This window comes from Dermacentor andersoni, chromosome 8, assembly GCF_023375885.2.
Source record: "Dermacentor andersoni chromosome 8, qqDerAnde1_hic_scaffold, whole genome shotgun sequence".
Classification (NCBI taxonomy): Eukaryota; Metazoa; Arthropoda; class Arachnida; order Ixodida; family Ixodidae; genus Dermacentor; species Dermacentor andersoni.
The window spans coordinates 74236134-74253771 of NC_092821.1; the positions used below are offsets into that span (position 1 = coordinate 74236134).

A 17638-nucleotide genomic window follows, 5' to 3' on the forward strand; every position below is an offset into this window, starting at 1 on the left:
CATACCCACTACGGGCAATTGACCGAGAGGAAAACTTCTTCGTAATTAAATTTCAATGACTATTCCGTGTCGGAGGTCTTCTCAACACGGACCTTGGCCCAGTGAGGTGTAACCATACTCAACTAGTTTCATTAGCAGGTCTGAAGGTGCGTACAGAAGCAATACACGGTTGGCGGAATACTCAGTTTTCAGATAAATTTAACGCATGTTCGGAGGGCGACGAGAATCTCCAAGCAGTTGGTAAAGTGACACGCGTGTGGGGTGCGGTAATAACATAATCTATGCTATAGATCGTTGTTGTCTATCAGTCTTGCGCGGTATCTGTCTCTGGGAACTGTTTATTAGTGTGCATTTTATTACTGTTATTACTGAATTGCACTTTGCACTCGTATTGTGGATTACTGAACTGAATTGTTTAATACTGCACTTTTTTACATACTGTTAAGATGAAATTGTCATGTCCATATCTTATTTATTTTTAAAGCTTGCTTACCGCTATGCTATTGCTTTTTCTGTACTTTGGTTTATGTCAGTGTTTGTTATGTCAAGTTTCTATAGGATGCGTAGACCTCAAGTGAAGCCTCTACTAAAGCATTTTGTCTGTGATTCTCGGATCACTGAGACATTGAGTAAGCTTGAATTCAAATTTTAATTCGCATGCACACACCAGAACTGGTCTATGTGTACCACAAAAAAACACCATAAACACTTTACTTAACCAGTGGGGTGAAGTACTCAGTGGAGGAGTTGTGTAGATAGTGGCATCGAGCGCCTTAGGCTGATGCCAATTTAATGCCCACAAAACAGCCCAGCAGTTGTAGCTTGGTTTGACCCAGCTGCTATCAGAGACTGGGTCTGAACGAGAAATGATGCCCATGCAAAAGAGATGCTCGTCTGATTACGGGAGTTTGCGCGTTCTGCTGTAGTGGACCGCCTGGTGTAAAGTGTATGTGTCTATAATTCCAGCCGTACTTCAGCAAAGCTGAAGCCATATTGCCATCATTAAATTCACAAAGCAATAAAACAAAATGAATATCTATAAATCCTGCTTCGGCATATGCTGGACTGTTAAAAAAAATCAATTATGGTGTTTCACGTGCGAAAACCACGATCTGATTATGAGGCAACGCCATAGTGGGTGACTCAGGAAATTTGGACCACCTGGGGCTCTTTAACGGGCACCTAAATGTAAGTACGCGGGTGTTTTCGTATTTCGCCCCCCATCGTATGCTGGTCTGTATGAACAAAAATCAAGTAGCAACGGATTATGTCAAAATATGCTTACATCTAGTTACCGCTGAATATTAAATGCCGTTGCGCACGTTCTATGAATCAATAAAATTTTGAGCAGTAATAATTTTTCTGGGCAGTGAGGGATACTTTCAAAATTGTAGCATGGTGGTATTTTTCTACATCGGAGAATCTTAAATAGAAGCGTTCCTACGGCTCTACCACCACAAATCAACAAAATGCTTAGCGCCCATTAACGATTCGTTGCCGTTATGACAATATGCCTGGGATCAAACCCGGTTTTGTGAAAAGTTATTTTCATATTATTGTAAAAACCAACCGATTATGTCACTGCGTATTCTATTTTCAAACCGTATGTACTACTCCTTGTTTTTTTGCTCTCCAGTAAACAAGTGGGTCGTATCAATTTTGGGGATTGGCCAAGAAATGCATGTATTAAGAAGACCGTCTAATTACCTACTAACTTAATGAGAGAAGAAGTCGTTCACAGTTTACCACTTCAGTCTGAACGAGACTGCAGCATCTTAAAAGCCGTTTATTTTTAGTCTTGGCCGACTACATTATTCTTTGCATGTAGAACATGCGGACAACATGGCTTAGAACTGTGTTGAGTTTTAGGTGTTTTAAAAGATAAGTTGCAACGTATACCTTCCGGTAAGACTCTACAACGGCCGAAATTGTTGTGCTTGAGAACATACTAAGTACAATCTAGATGGTAACAACCTATTTCTTAAATCTTTTTTTTACTTTTCTTCTAAACCTATTTCTTCACGTTGCGCCGCCTTATATGGGCGGTCACCGATCGTCTGCTACATTGAACGCTGATTTCTCAAAGCAGTTAATATTAAGTGGTTCATTTATTTACTTTTGTTGCCCACACAGCTGCTTTGCACTGCAAACGTCCCTTTCTAAACGAGTCATACTCGCATATTTTGCCTACAACTAAACCAACAGACCTTTTATACTGTTCAGTGAGTGCGCGACCATATAAACCCCTTTCATTCATTTTGGTAACGGCGCCCCTCCAGCAATAACAAGCACAGTGCAGGGCCAATGTTATCACTTTTGATATTAAAGCGAAAGCTTTTAATGGCTCATACTCGCCGCGTCCGACCGTGCGTCCGTCCGTGCCCTGGAACCAGTGCCAGCTGTGGCCTCTCCCCCTTACGCTATCTCAGCAATAGCGTGATGGCACAGCGGTGCACACGGCAACGCTCCTTCGTCAGACGTCTCGTCGCAGCAGTCGAGTTAGTCGGATGGCTCCCAAGCGGCCCGGTGACGATTCCGCGGTAAGCGGTTCAGAGAAGCGCCCCAAGAATGTGGATTCCCCCGATACCAAACGCCAGAAGAAGAATTAGCGATTGCGCACGCGGCAGGCACCATGTCACCGGGCACCAAGGCCAGGGAAGTGGAATGGAAGACATCACATAGTAAGTCGAATGGGCACAGGCCTTCGCCGAACACACTTTGGAATTTACAAAGAGTCCCTTAATTTTTTTATAGAATTGCTCGCGGATAACACTTAGATTAACGCGGAATGGCATCGTTACATGACAGGGTGTCATACCAGGGGTGGCAAGGCAGGGATGGGGTAGAGTTTTTGCAGTTTAGGACGAATAAGGATTCAACTCGAACGCCTCGACATGACAGCCCGGGCAAACAAAGGGCAAGTTTCATGTGCCACCTCAATTCCTTTTTGTAAAAGCAATTTTTGTAACTTCGTCGTTGCATCCTCCCTGGTGTGACAATCGTTGTCACCGTACATGTAGTTGTAGAACCTTGGAAATATTAATCGTAGTCGTGTCCTTGCCGCTGTTGCTGCTGTCGCTGTGATGTCGTCATATTTCTTGTCGATGTTGGATGAGCTTAGAGATGTTGTAGTGGCACATAAGGCTTTTCTATGTGGTGTTGTACATATCCTGTACATTTCGTTTTGTATATTTATGGCTGTTACAACAAAAATTTCGCATTAGAAAGAGGAACAAAAAAAAAACCCTGGTCATTATTGTAATGGGTACGAGCCATAACAGAGGATTATCATCATCAGCAGCAGGATCACATTGCGTAATAATTAAATGGTAAGTGCTTTATTTAAATGGCAACAACAGCGACAACTACGTCAAATATTCATCCAATGGGCGTTTCCTTTCGCTCTGCGCTTTAGCCAAAGGAATATTCTTTAAACACTTTTAGATCTCCTGAGCACCACAAGAGAAAATAGGTCAGCAGTTATCTACTTTCTTTGAATATTATTTTTCTTTAGGGAAATACTTCTTTTATTATTATTACTCTAATCTGACCGTATTCGATTACCCTTTCCTTCTAATATTTTAGTAATATTTACATTTCAACGCGTACTTCAGAAATTTCTTTCTGTTGCTTGACTGTTTCTACAGCCCAATTTATGCCGTTCCTCCAGAATTGGTTACGCTGTTAGACTAAGGGATAACAAACAAGGAAATACGCTCCTTGTCCGGTTCCTGGAAATCACTAATTTCAAACATTATGATTTCACCAATTTCGCATGCGACTGTGCTCCAAATCATATGGTATTGTGTTTATTATGACGCGCTGCTGTGTCACGGTAAACTCTTCATGCGGGCTACTTTAGACCAATGTTCAAAAAAGTCAGCACCAACAAATCGGTATTCTAACGCTAAGACGTTCATTACGCAGGTATCGTCTGACTTTGTCCCCTCTTTGTCACTTTTGCAATATGCCCGAGTCCCTTCAGAATTTTTAAAGCCATACCTTCCTTTTGCTCCCCTTCCCCCTACTGACTTTGCCGTTTGTACGTATCTGGCGCTTTATGAGATTAAAGTTAACTTGCACCACTAGATACGTGCCCACCGAGCAAAGATCATGGGCCACAGGGTACGGGCTCGAATAAACACCTCGCTCCTGTCTGCTGACTGGCCAAGTAGATAAGTTACGTCACTGGGTATTTCGGTGCAGGGAGAATCTCGGAAGAAGCCCTCCAAATTGTACTCAAGAACCCTCTAGGAGAGACATAACTTTTATTCGGGTACCGGCCCATGAAGAAGTCCCTGGTTACGCAGCCATTTACGAGCTCGCCCGAGCACTCTACCACCCGGCAACTCTAGAGCATCCAGTTCCAGGGATCAAATATAACATCATCATGTACGTGCAGGGAAATTGTAGATCATTACAAAGCCGAAAGAAGAATCTTTCCGCCTCCGCATCCGTCTCTCTCTCTCTGGAGGACACTCGCATTTGGCGGCGCCTCATCCAGGGAAACAATTACACAAAACCATATTGAATCTACTTAACTCAGGCGAAGGACTATAACGACGCCCTCATCAACATGTTTAAGGAGAAAGGTACGCTAGGCCATGCAATATTGGAGTGTGCTGGCTCCTCAGGAGCCAAGGAAAACATTGACAGTAGAGTAGCCAGGGAAGCCTTGCTTCAGAGCGAGGCTGAAGACGACCAGCGTCGAGAAATCCGCATGGCCGTTAAGGCCGCGAAGACTCACCGTCCTGAACGCGCGGGGACTGCTTCATCCTCCCCCCTACCTGCGTGTAGGTTAAGAGGCGGGCACTCCAGCTCGGTGGAATAATAAAGTTTTCAATCAATCAATCAATCAATCGGCGCTGCGGTGCAATTTCGGCGCACTGCTTGCGTGAAATTAGTATGTGCTTATTTGTTATTCAGCCGTAATGATGCGCCAAAGTGACACAAGTGGTGTGTAGCCTTAAACATGTCCGCGCAGAGCGCCGCCAATTCACAGATGGTCATTGCAACGAAAGTGCAGCTATAGTGCAGCAGGAATAGTGGCGATTGCTACGGAGTTTTTACTGAAAGGCTTTTATTACAACAATACATGGCATGCCGTGGTATCATTTGGCATAGTCGTTGAGAGAGAGATTACCACTTCTTTTGTATGCTGATCTGCTCATAAGGGCTCTTCAGTCACGTGTTGCATAGGTATATGGAGCGGGTTACACAAAAAGCTATGGCTGGCATTGACCATTATCTTTGATGGTTTCTGCAATAATGTTGCTTTATCCTGCCGCAAATTTGCATAGCTGATAATTTTTGTAAAGTTTCATTTCGTCGACTTGGTTATCGCTAGTTTCACCATCTGTTTCCTCCGTGTGGGCGTCTTCATTAGGATAGAGTGAGAGATGTGACTTTTGGGGCAAACTTCTTCTTTCCTAGAGACACAAGATGATCTCCCTATTCAATTTTCATAATAACGTCTTGGTTGTACTTTGCGAATTCTAATTATTTTATCTCAAAGTCAAACGCAAATTTCTGGTCATTTCTACTTTCTTTCTCACCCCCGCTGTAATAATTCAAGTTAGTTCTTGGTTACAAAAGTATTAAAAATGCTTGTAAACCCCCTGCTTCTTGGCCAACCTTCCGTAGTGGGTACGATCCATTCTTTGGTAACAAGAAGAACAAACCCTCGGCGAAGCCTCGTCCTACGTAAAGAAGACCAAGAAGAGGGCAGTCGGAACTGGGACCATGGGGACAACCTTCAAGCCAGTGACACACGTCCTTTTCGACCTGGACGGCGTAATTTTAGGTGAGGCGCATCGTTCTTTGGTAGTTCAGCTTCGGCGCTTGAACTTGGCCCAAACCGTTTCCTTTGATAGAATTTGCGGGCTTTACATCTTCCATCAGTGGACGATATGTAGGGCTAATCGACAATTCGACCATTTTTTTCTATATTGAGAAGGGGCTAGCTACCTTTGTGTGCCCAGCATGCGGAAGGGACTTTCATATCTCTATGCGTGCCCACTATATTCGGGTAAAGTGGAAGTGTCCTGATACAAGGTTGTCTGACGGCTTTGTTTAGTATTGAAAAGGTGGAAACCAGGGCCAGATTTGCATAGCTTTAAGTACGCACAAACAGCGAGCAGTAACAGGCATGAGCCTTTTATGGTGATCATAATGATGGTGCCACTGAAGCCGTTTGCTAATAAGAAATCTTCTAGCAAGGATAATTATTATTCTCAAAGCTCTTTTCCCAGAAAAAGCCGCAGGCTCTACTTTTACTTGCGTGTCGTAAAAATATATTTCAATAAAAGCGAGTTTTCATTGGTAAAGAAGCCTCCCAATGAAATTACGAAGCAATAATTTTATACATGTTATTTCCGCATTAAATTATTTGTCTTATTCGAAGGCATTGCGGCGTGTCTTTTTCTCTGCGCGCAGCTTCCAAGCTGAAGTCAGCTACGGCAGCAATGGCTTTACTCCAATCAAATGTCAATTTGCTTACTCGGCTGCTTTTGGAGAAATTAATATTGTAGAGATTAGTAGTGGGCAAATACTCTAAATATTCTTCAGCTACACACCTAACAATAATGTTAGCATTTCATTTAATATTACTGACACACACACAACTAACTCGATGGCATGACTTACAAGCCGTCCATTTTGCAAACGCGCATTCCAAGAAAAAATTGAAGGCCATTCCGCCCTGCGAAGGTGGAGTACGAGCGGAGCTGTAAACATCGTCGTAAGAATTGTTCGCAATCACCGATAGGTCGTTTTCAAAGTACACTCGGTCACGCACATGACAACTGAAGCCATCCCACTAAGTCTCGGCGGAATCGCCCATCCGAACCACTGTCAGCATCGGAAGGATGGCTAGTTGGTAATGCATCATTAGAGAAAAATAGAAAAGGAACACACACCACACGCACTTACTACGTCCTGTGTGTTTTTCTAATAATGGAAGTATCAGCCTTCGGAGCGTAGTACCTCCGTCGTTGCGCGGCATTAGACGTTTCGCGATCTGGAGGGCATTCCGCTCAAGCCCGCCGCTAACGGGCAGCCTCCTCGGCGCGCTCCTCGCTGGTGTTCGGGCTGCCCACTGCTCTCACTCACGCTGACGTCTGCGGTCCCGAAGTCGGGCCTGGTGAGCAGCTTGTTCATCGGCAGTACGCACTCCCTACACGCGGCCTCCCCAAAGCAGCGCACGCAACATAATAACTGCCAAGTCGGTTCCTTGCGCAGGCGCAGAAATGCACCAAATGGCTTGTTAGCGACCACTTGTCACACTAAATGGTCGATGCGCGTCACGCCCGTTAGCGCTCCCTCAGCTGGCTAAATAAGGAGCTGGGGTAGTTCTCAAAATCGCATCGCGTTCACGCTTCGAGACATCTCGAACGTTACCAATCACCACCAAGTCGTTCTCTATCCACAGTCTCACACATCGCACAACTGAATCCGAAATGTCGACGCAGAAAGTCCTTTTGAAATTTCGCATACGCACCCTTGTGCTCGTCCAATTTACTGTCGTGGTACCTGCGTCGCTTGGCCGCATTTTCCGCTTGGCGGCGCTCGTCTTCATGTCGAGCCTGCCGCTGTGAAGATCACGCCAGCCTCTTTGGCTTGATCTTCGCTGCTATTCACCGTCCATTTCCTCACTGCCATCACATGCCTCACTGGTTTGCTCCGCCTCCTCATAGAGGGCGGCGTTGTGTATTCATGGGTGGTCTCTTAGCTTTCCTCTTGCTACGCCAGGTGTCAACACAAGCCTTACTGGTTTGCTTTGCCTCCTCATAGAGGGCGCGGAAGTTTCGAGGCGCGGACATTGAAAAATAAATGGGAGGGTATACATATACAGCTCCGCTGTAAAACTTTCGCTCACATAAGGCGCTACCACCAATCGCTCGAAACCTCACAAAACAAACAAAGAATGTTGTCCGTTAGTCTAGTAACTTTTTCATCATTCCACAATAGGGTATCGCCTTGATTAACTGTAGTCAATTAGAAGGAGAGCTAGTGATTTCGCCCATACCTTTACTGTTTCTAAGTTAAGGCAACCGACGTGGGCCGCTTCTTGTACTCGTTGCGCCAAAATACTGCTTGGTTGCACCTACACACTATGTCCCACTGTGTACAATACAAGAACTAGTTACATATTTCCAACTCAGTAATTCCGCTTTGTGCTAATTAGGTCGACTACAGAGCAAACGCCTCGCGCAGACGTATCCATGCACGTTATCATTCATCGCTCATAAACGCAACATTGAATTCTCTCATCTCAACGATATAGCTAATTTATTGAGTCCCTCGATTGCTCTTGACACTGGCGCACTAGCTGAAGATTGCTTGCTCGCAGCCACATTAACATAACTTCGCAGTTCGCAAGTACGTGAACAGCGCAGTTCGCAAGTACGTGATCGCGCGCTCTTTTTTTTTCGCGCTTTTATATAATGCTGAGAAAATTATTGCACAATGTGTAGGGAGTAACGTGCTGCTGAATGGAATAGTTTGTAAAATTTTCCACACCATTCTCATTCAATTATGTTCTACATCTTAACACTGGCAGAGTGAATGGTGCACCTAAACTAAATGCAAGAAATTGTTTTATTTGTGTACGCAACGACATTCTTTCAGTCGCGCCCTCCATTGTGTGCACGCATTATGTAAGTATTTTTATAAGCCTTGGAAAATGTTTTATGGGACACGCCAACCACAGTGAAAGAGAACGAACTCGCCCAAATTGAATGGTTGCAAGTCATTCGCGTTTGTCATTCGGAGTCCGAGGGCTCCCAAAGAAAAGGGCATGGACAACTTATTCCATGTTTTACTGCTTTTGGCGAAATGTCGCCGAACAGACGCAGACCGACTGTACACAGCGGCTGCGGAAGCGGTGGCCGAGCGCCACGGCAAGAAGTACACGTGGGAGCTGAAGATGCGAGTGATGGGAATACCGGACATCGACGCGGCCCGCGTTGTCATTGACACCCTGAAGCTGCCGCTCAGCGTGGATCAGTACCTGGCGGAGCTGGACCGCTTCTATATGGCTGCGTTGCCCAAAGCACAGCTCATGCCCGGTGAGTTATCTATCACGGATTAGACGCCACAGAAAAGAGGGGCTATATTCGCGGACAACCTTCTGTGGCTATGAAGGGAAAGCTACGAGGGTGGAGCTTCTGCACATGTGTTACTGCGCCTAGTAGTCCGCCTGCGTTTAACAGTGCTTTTCGTTACTCGGACCAGACGGTGAATCCACGCAGCTTTCAGGTGCGACGGTTTCGCGTTTGCCCAGAGACGGATGGGAAAAGCCGCTAAATGAGTACACCTTTACATTCAGTGCTGTGTTTTGTCATATTTACCTGTTGCTGATAAGGTGTTTATGTTATGCTTTTCCTCAGCTTAAACCAACGTGGATGAAAACGCGGGGCACTTTTCAAAAGTACTCCCACTTGTGCGCACTTTGCCACCGTATATTTCCCTTCACAGCCACAGAAAGCTGTCCGCGAGTATAGAAGACGGTGCAAGATGGGAAGTAGCACCCAGAGGCGTGATACCTTGTCACGTGTTCTAGCACCCTTTTTCTGTAATCATGGACGACTTATGAGCACTCCAGCAAATTCGTGCTATAATAGAATCATCAGTCATGTCATGTCAACCAGCCACATTAAAGGTAGGCCGCAATGAACTCCGTCATTCTTGTACATTGGCAGGACACCAGCGCGGAACGCAGATTTCCAGGGCACTTTGTTGATCAGAGGTATTCTTGAAGTGTACGTCTCGAGTGGGACATTTTAGTTGTTCAGCTTTATCTGCACCCCTTCACTTGCTTAGAACGCTATGCTATAGACGGCAGGCTGCGTTTGGCTACTAATATTTCGGTAAGAAATGCCGGCATAAGTTAACATACAAGGTGTCCCTGTTATCGTGAATCAACTTTAAAGGGAAGCAAAGCCTGCTTTCGGAAATATACCAAACGTATGCTGCTAGGAGCAACCTGATGAAGCCTCCAGTGTTTTTAGTGGGATAGAAATTATATGCGCAGACTAAACAAATTTCTGCCGTCGCCGTCACCATCGGAGTCACCGTGAGGTTCCCTATATATTTAGGTATATGTATGCTGTATGCCATGTTATACTATAAGACATGCAACATATGTGGGTTATATTGACACGTCATACCGGGTCTCACATTCCTGACAAAATTATTCCTCAGAATTCTGAGAATAGCAGCCCTCAAACAAAGCACCGACAGCGCATGCCTTTTATCTTAAATCTTCTCAGACTTAATATTTAAAGTGCGAAACAATAACTGAGCTCAAACCTGGACATAATGTATATTTATTGGCGCAAGTGTGTGTACCTACTGGATAAGCCCCAGGAAAGAGGTTTGAAACATACACGATACGGAAAAGTGGTGTTATGTCGCTAAGAATTACGTTGGCTGTCATTAATAAACATAAATGAAGCTGTTCAGTTCAAACTTCCGTTCATACTGCCACTACGGCTACGAGTCTTACACTTCGTGTAACTAACAGGTTGCTGTAGCATTCACTGCTTCACTCTTATAGCGAAGCTGTGATTAAGGTTTGTCTTGATCTCACGCAAATCAGTTTGTCATCACTAATTGATTACCTTTCTAATTATTCTGCTTACGACTGATATGTTCAAGCCACGTTTCAGAAGATAGTTGTAAATCTAAATTTCGGGTGTTTGCTACGGTCTATATATTTCTTGGCTATTTTTTCCCAGATTATTACAATGCCCGCAGCATAAAAAAAAAAATCGACCCAGCTTTTTGCTTGCGCGCGGCAGGAATTCTGCCCTCAAACACGTATTGAACGAACTGACTCCATGGGTTTTATGCGTTCATAATTATGCAAATCGTACTTAATTCGAGATGATCGCTAAATTCATTCGAATATTTAGGTTGGCCTGCAGCGCTGAATGCCTGGTGGTGATTTTTCTGTGTGGTGTGTTTTGACGACTTCGCTCTTTGCTGTCTTTTGGCTGCTCTCGCGAGGTTGTTCCCGCCTTGTAGTCCGGTTGCCATTCTGAGCTAGAGGTTGCAGGTTCGATTCCAACAGCAGCGGCCGCACTTCAATATAAGCTTAACGCAAAAACACTGGTGGACTTTGAGTTGAGTGCCCGTTACAAAACCCCAGCAGATCGAAATTGATCCGGAGTCCCCCACTGAGGCGTGCCTGATAACTTTATCATGGTCTTGGCACGTAAATGTGAAGAGTCTTGCGCTCAGACGCGAGCTTCAATCTTGCAGGAATTACATGATAATGCCAAGATAACCGTATTAACAGACGGGTGCAACCATTTTGTTAAGCCGACAGCGCCTTTAGTTAACATGCAGTTTATTCTAGAACACCACGGCTGAGGCTCGCAGCCACACAGCCGGATCGCGTTACTGTACCTTTTTGTCGCGTGTTTTCTTTTAGGCGTAAAACAAAAGAGCAACGCAGAACCTAGTGCGCTTAAAGCAACTAAAATTGTTGTTTTCATACGTATTTGAAAACCTAAAGCGCTCACATCTGGCCTGTGTCTACTTATTGAAAACTAATTATTCACATCTTCATAATTTAAACATACCTAAAATTCTGGAAGCTTGTTCATGTTACTTACAACACGAAGGTTTTTTTTCTACCACGAGGCTCGTAAGCTTCGATTTCTTATTCTTTTCTTTGTTTATTTTTCTCGTTCTTTCTTTTCTTTCATCTTTGACTTAGCAAGTACACTTTGTATGGTACCTGGGACATGACGCATTTGCGCAATGTGGTAACCAGCTGTAGAGCCATCGACGTACAAAGTGCAGGGCGCTAAATTACAATGGACGCGGTTTGTCAGTTCTCTGCAATTCAAGGCTAGACTAACATGTATGACGAAGCGGACTTGTAAGATTGCATTTACTCAAGACAACGGTTAATAGAGTGCGTCAGGAGAGGGTTAACAATATTTGCTAACACTATTGAGTATATAAAGGTATATGATCGCAGCCATATATTGTGATAGTTAGCCTACCTCTTTTTTTTTTTAATACGGAAGAATATATAAAACAATGAATGACTTCTGTATAATGAACAAATTAAATTTAGGTCATCATCATCGTCAGCCTGTTTTAGGTCCACTGCAGGACGAAGGCCTGTCCCTGCGGTCTCCAACTACCCCTGTCCTGCGCCAGCCGATTCCAACTAGCGCCCACGAATTTCCTCATTTAATCGCTCAACATAGTCTTTTGTCGTCCTCAATTGCGTTTTCCTTCTCTTGGTACCAACTCTGTAACCCTAATGGCCCAACGGTTATCTAACGGGCGCATTACATTACCTGCCCAGCTCCATTTTTTCCCCTTGATATCAATTATAATGTCGTCTATACCCGTTTGCTCGCTGATCCAAACCGCTGTCTTTCTGTCTCATAACGTTATGCCTAGCAGTCTTTGTTCCATCGCTCTTTGCGCGGCCCTTAACTTGTTCTCAAGCTTCTTTGTCAGTCTCCAAGTCTCTGCCCCATATGTCAGCACTGGTAAAATGCACTGATTGTACACCTTCCTTTTCAATGATAATCGTAAGCTTCCGGCCAGGAGCTGGCAATGTCTGCTGTATGCGATCCAACCCATTTTGATTCTGTAAATTTCCTACTCATGATCAGGGTTCCCTGCGATGAATTGACCTAGGTAAACGTACTCCTGCACAGACTCTAGAGGCCGACTGGCGATCCTAAACTCTCGTTCCTTTGCCCCGCTATTTATCATTATCTTTGTCTTCGGCACATTAATCTTCAACCCCACTCTTACACTTTCTTTGTTAAGGTTCTCAATCATTTGTTGTAACTCGTCTGCATTGTTTCTGATAGAACGAGGTCATCGGCAAATCGAAAGTTTCTGAGATATTCGCCGTCGATCTTTAGTCCTAAGCCTTGCCAATTTAATATCTTCAATACTTCTTCTAAGCACGTAATGAGTAGCATTGGAGAGATTGTGTCTCCCTGTCAGACCCCTTTCTTTATAGGTGTCTTCCTGCTTTTCTTGTGTATAATGGAGGTTGCTGTAGAACCTCTGTAGATATTTTCCAAGGTATATACGTCAGCGTTCTGTACTCCTTGATTACGTAATGCCTCTATGACTGCTGGTATCTCTACTGAATCAAATGCCTTTTCCTAATCTATGAAAGCCATATAGAGAGGCTTATTGTACTCTGCGGATTTCTCGATAACCTGATTGATGGCACGGATGTAACGCATTGTACAGTATCCCTTCCTTAAGCCAGCCTGTTCCCTTGGTTGACTAATGTCTAGTGTTGCCCTTATTCTATTTGAGATTATTTTGGTAAATATTTTATATAATACAGGGAGTGAGCTAATGGGCCAACAATTTTTCAATTCTCTAAAGTCTTTGTTTTTGTGGATTAATATAATATTTGCATTTTTCCAGTTTTCTGGGACCCTTGCAGTCGATAGACACTTCGTATAACAGAACCGCCAGTTTTTCAAGCATTGTGTCTCCTCCATCTTTGATTAAATCGACTGTTATTCCACCTTCTCCTGCCACTCTTCGTGGTTTCATGTCTTGCAAGGTCCTTCTGACCTCATCGCTAGTTATAGGAGGAGTTCCTGTATCCTCTTCATTACTGTTTGTAATTGATTTACCCTAACTCCTCTGGGTACTGTACAGGTTAGTATAGAATTCTTCCGCTGCTTTGACTATATCTTCGAGATTGCTGATGATATTACCCTGCTTATATTTCAGCGCTTGGTTTGTCCTATGTAAAGTTTCTTTCTCACCGATTTCAGGCTGCGTTCATTTTTTACGGCTTCTTCAGTCTTTCTCACGTTATAGTTTCGAATATTCCTTATTTTCGCCTTGTTGATCAGTTCTGACAGTTCCGCAAATTCTATCCTATCCCTTGAGTTGGACACTCATTTTTTTCTTTCATTTCTTTCATGTTTTTTTCATACACGGACCGATGCGGTAGGTGGGTGAATGTTCTTTACGCTTCGGAGCTTAAACAGGTGTCACGCATTAATATCTTACACTGTAAGATAATTCGCCTTTCAGCACCAGTCCTCGAGATTTCTCTATATTACTTGTTTCCAGGGGCCGAGCGATTAGTGCGACACTTGGAGGGGCACGGCATTCCAATAGCACTGACCTCCAGCTCCAAGCCGGTCTCATTCGGCATGAAGATGACGTGCCACGGCAGTCTTCTGTCGCTGTTCCATCACGTGTTCGTTTCGGGTGGGGACCCCGAGGTCAGCCGTGGCAAGCCACACCCGGACATCTTCCGCCTTGCAGCATCCAAGTTCGCGGAAGATCCAGCACCCGGCAAGGTAGAAGCGCATTGGACTCTAAATTGAAGTGAACAATAAATACTACCAAGTTCTATTCATTAGCTTCCAAAACGCAGTATCATTTCTATGCCTTCCTCAATTTATTTAGAAAGCACGCAGATGCTACAGTAACCTCTAAATTTTCGCGCCATGAACAGCTCTGCATTTTCTCGCTTACTGATCACAACATTATTATTTAGTTAATAATTTATGTCCTTGTGCGCGCACCGTCTTCCGCGACCAGGTTCTGGTGTTCGAGGACACGCCAGCAGGTGTGACGGCAGCCCTGGAAGCCGGCATGCAGGTTGTGATGGTTCCGGACGCTCGCATGGACCAAGAGAACCGGAGTCGGGCAACCCTGTGTATCGACTCGCTGCTGGACTTCAAGCCCGAGCTGTTCGGACTGCCACCCTTCGAGGAAGTGCCGAAGAGGAGTAAGAACAACCTTTTCTGCGAGTTCGTTAAGCCATAATTGTCTGGTAACAGTCGAATGATTAGTGTTCTTGTGACTCACTAAAAAAAAAAAAAACAATAAGCGCCGTGCCTAATAGGGGTTCCACCAAGCGCGGCGGCTCAAGTAAGCTTCTTGTCGGTCACTGCATAAGAGAGCCCGCAATGTCTCATATGCCTCGTGGAACAACCATATATTATGCACATTTAGCATGTACACACCAAGGTGGAACTCCCACGTACATAAAAGGGACACTAAAGGCAAATATTATGTCAACTTACGCTGTTTACATACCATTGCGGAAAGCATGAAGTAGTTGTTTCGTTCCATGAAAACATGCAATTAAAGAGAGACTCGTGTCTGAATGGTCCTCATTCCTCTAATGCAATGCTCAATCGCCCGATTTCGAGCAAGCAATTGGGACATTGCATATAAGCCATTACCACCCGTTACTACCGTCGGTGAGTAAAACGACACCCGACAGCCGGCAGCGCTTAAGCCTCTTGAATTTACCCTGAATAAAACAAATGGTAGCGACATCTTTCGATCTGGCAAACCAAGCCGGGCGGCATCGCGATCAGACGCGCGATCACCGCGATCAAGGGCAAAATCGCAGTGCAAGCTGCGATTGAACGGGTCGAGGAAACTAGGAGAAGGAAAGGCCAGGAAAAGAGGAATGCCGCTATCTTTAGTTAATTCAGGGGACTTAGACGCACTACTGCATCTTTATTTTATTTTTTTCTTGCGTGAAACGCACAAGCACGGCCAGAAACCTAGCGGGGCACAGCTGACAGCACCGCGCTACATTCATCATCATCATCATCATCATTATCGGCCTATTTTATGTCCACTGCAGGGCGAAGGCCTCGCCCTGCGATCTCCTATCAGCCCTGTCTTGCACCAACCGATTCGAACAAGCGCCCGTGAATTTCCTAATTTTATCGCTCTACCTAGTCTCCTGCCGTCTTCGACTGCGTTTCCCTTCTCTTGGCACCCATTATGTAACCATAATGGTCCATCGGTCGTCTAGCCTGCGCATTACATGGCCTGCCCAGCTCCATTTTTTTCTCGTAATGTCAATTACAATATCGGTTATACCCGTTTGCTCTCTGATCCAAACCGCTCTCTTTGTGTCTCTTAACGCTATGCCTAGCATTATTCGCTATTTGTAGCCACGACATTACGGGGACGCAGAATATATTCGGCTGCTTGCACAAATTTTAGTGGTCGCACGGAATTCCGGGCGGAGCGCACGGTGGCCCACCCCTTTTGACATGATTACCAGACGTCACAGACCAGTGCGCGCCCTTCGACACTTGTTCTTCTCAGTGACGGCAAGAAATAAGTGGTAAAATGAGCCGTCGCTCCGTCTCACTTCACGCAGTATACAAAGCATCCGAGGTAGCGCATGGGCCACATCCTCGGATACTATAGAGCCACGAAAGCGTTTTCATTCCTAGCTCTCAGATGGCGCAATATTATTTACCGCTGGCTGCATAGATTGCATTTTTACTGGCGATGGCGGCACCAATAAACCAGATCTAGTCCTCTCTCGTGGTTAAAACGTAGGCCTCGGTGCCGCGCATATGTATATAGTTGTTCCGCTGCTAAACGCGAGCAGTAAGACAGGGTCCGTCTATCGTGTACATTACGAGTGTGCTGAATCAGGGTAGTTGGTTCACGTTGAAGGCGTTAAGAACGGCGCAAAGGATAGGAATAAAGTAGAGATGATGTACGCACTGCTAAACATGTTTTCTCTGTTTTCATCCTGTCCTTCACGCTGTTTCTAGCCCCTTCGTCGCGTACATTATTGCCAACAAACCTGCGCGCACACTGGGTTTGCAAGGTGCTCTCCTCCCTTTACTCCTTCGCTAGCTGTGGGCGCCAAATGGCCGTGCCATGCCGCGCTTAAGTCGAGAAACCAACGTGTCGATCACCTATCAAAATGAGAAGTGACCGGATGGCGAACTCTCGCTGTAGTCGTTGCTTGGAACGGTATAACAGTGCGGCGCCTTTTAACTGCGTAAGCATTTGTATGCCTACCCAACGAGGGAAGCCATCCGTCCGTCCGTTTGCTATCTTGGAAGACGATCGCTTTCGAGATAGGGCCCGTAGCAGCGAGCGAATCACATTCGTGCTGCCTGTATCTCCAACGCGAACTAAGCGACGAGAGCCCAGTGCACACGAAGCTATCAGCACTTGGAGCACTCAAACCCATCGCGGATCGCTTCCAAGATAGGGCACGCGCGGCAGCGCCAAACGCAGCCGCCGTCGCCGGAGTATGGCTGATGACGGCGGTTGATAATGGTTCGCATTGAGAGTAGGCAGCCTTATCGACCACGTCTTGGCACGAGGTGTACCAAACGTGGCACTGTCCAATGATATCACGCATCGCCCAGTGCCCATCTTCCACGATTCAGCGGCATCATCTAAACGCACCATAACATAAAATGAGTGAACATTGCTGCTTGCTATTCATCTTTCTTCGTCGTCTCATGCTGATTTCAGTTAACATTTCGGCGTCGCAACCGCGCTTCTCCGTTACACGATTCTGTCACGGTGTTGCTCGCACTTATAGCAAACGCGGCAGCACACGATGACGAAGCAGCACGTGATTAAGCAGCAAATGCATACACATCATTTACATAACTTCCACGAGAGATTCTGTGAGCAATTTGTTACATCGTGAAGTCAAACTCAGCATCAAGTAATGGGATAGAACTAATAGATAGAAGGATATAGAATAGAATTTGACTTCTTGCGTAACCACCTTTGATGTGCAAGTGCCTGTCCTTTTTGCTTGGTAAGCGCATGCGTTACAAGAGGATATGCATGTCCAATTCTATCCTTCCATTAAGAAGTTGTC

The 17638-nt window shown here is 45.2% G+C and overlaps 1 protein-coding gene across 3 annotated transcripts in view; it reads left to right on the forward strand.

Annotated features, from left to right (window-relative positions):
• Positions 1–5683: 5683 nt before the first annotated feature.
• LOC126538796 (uncharacterized) overlaps positions 5684–17638 on the forward strand; it is a 51237-nt gene continuing 39282 nt past the window's right edge. For all 3 annotated transcript variants that reach the window (XM_055074992.1, XM_055074993.1, XM_055074994.1), the window contains exons 1-4: positions 5684–5803; positions 8850–9068; positions 14089–14321; positions 14566–14755. In XM_055074992.1, the coding sequence (XP_054930967.1) occupies positions 5743–5803; positions 8850–9068; positions 14089–14321; positions 14566–14755 (703 nt within the window). In that variant the 5' untranslated portion in view covers positions 5684–5742. The remainder of the gene's footprint in view (positions 5804–8849; positions 9069–14088; positions 14322–14565; positions 14756–17638) is intronic.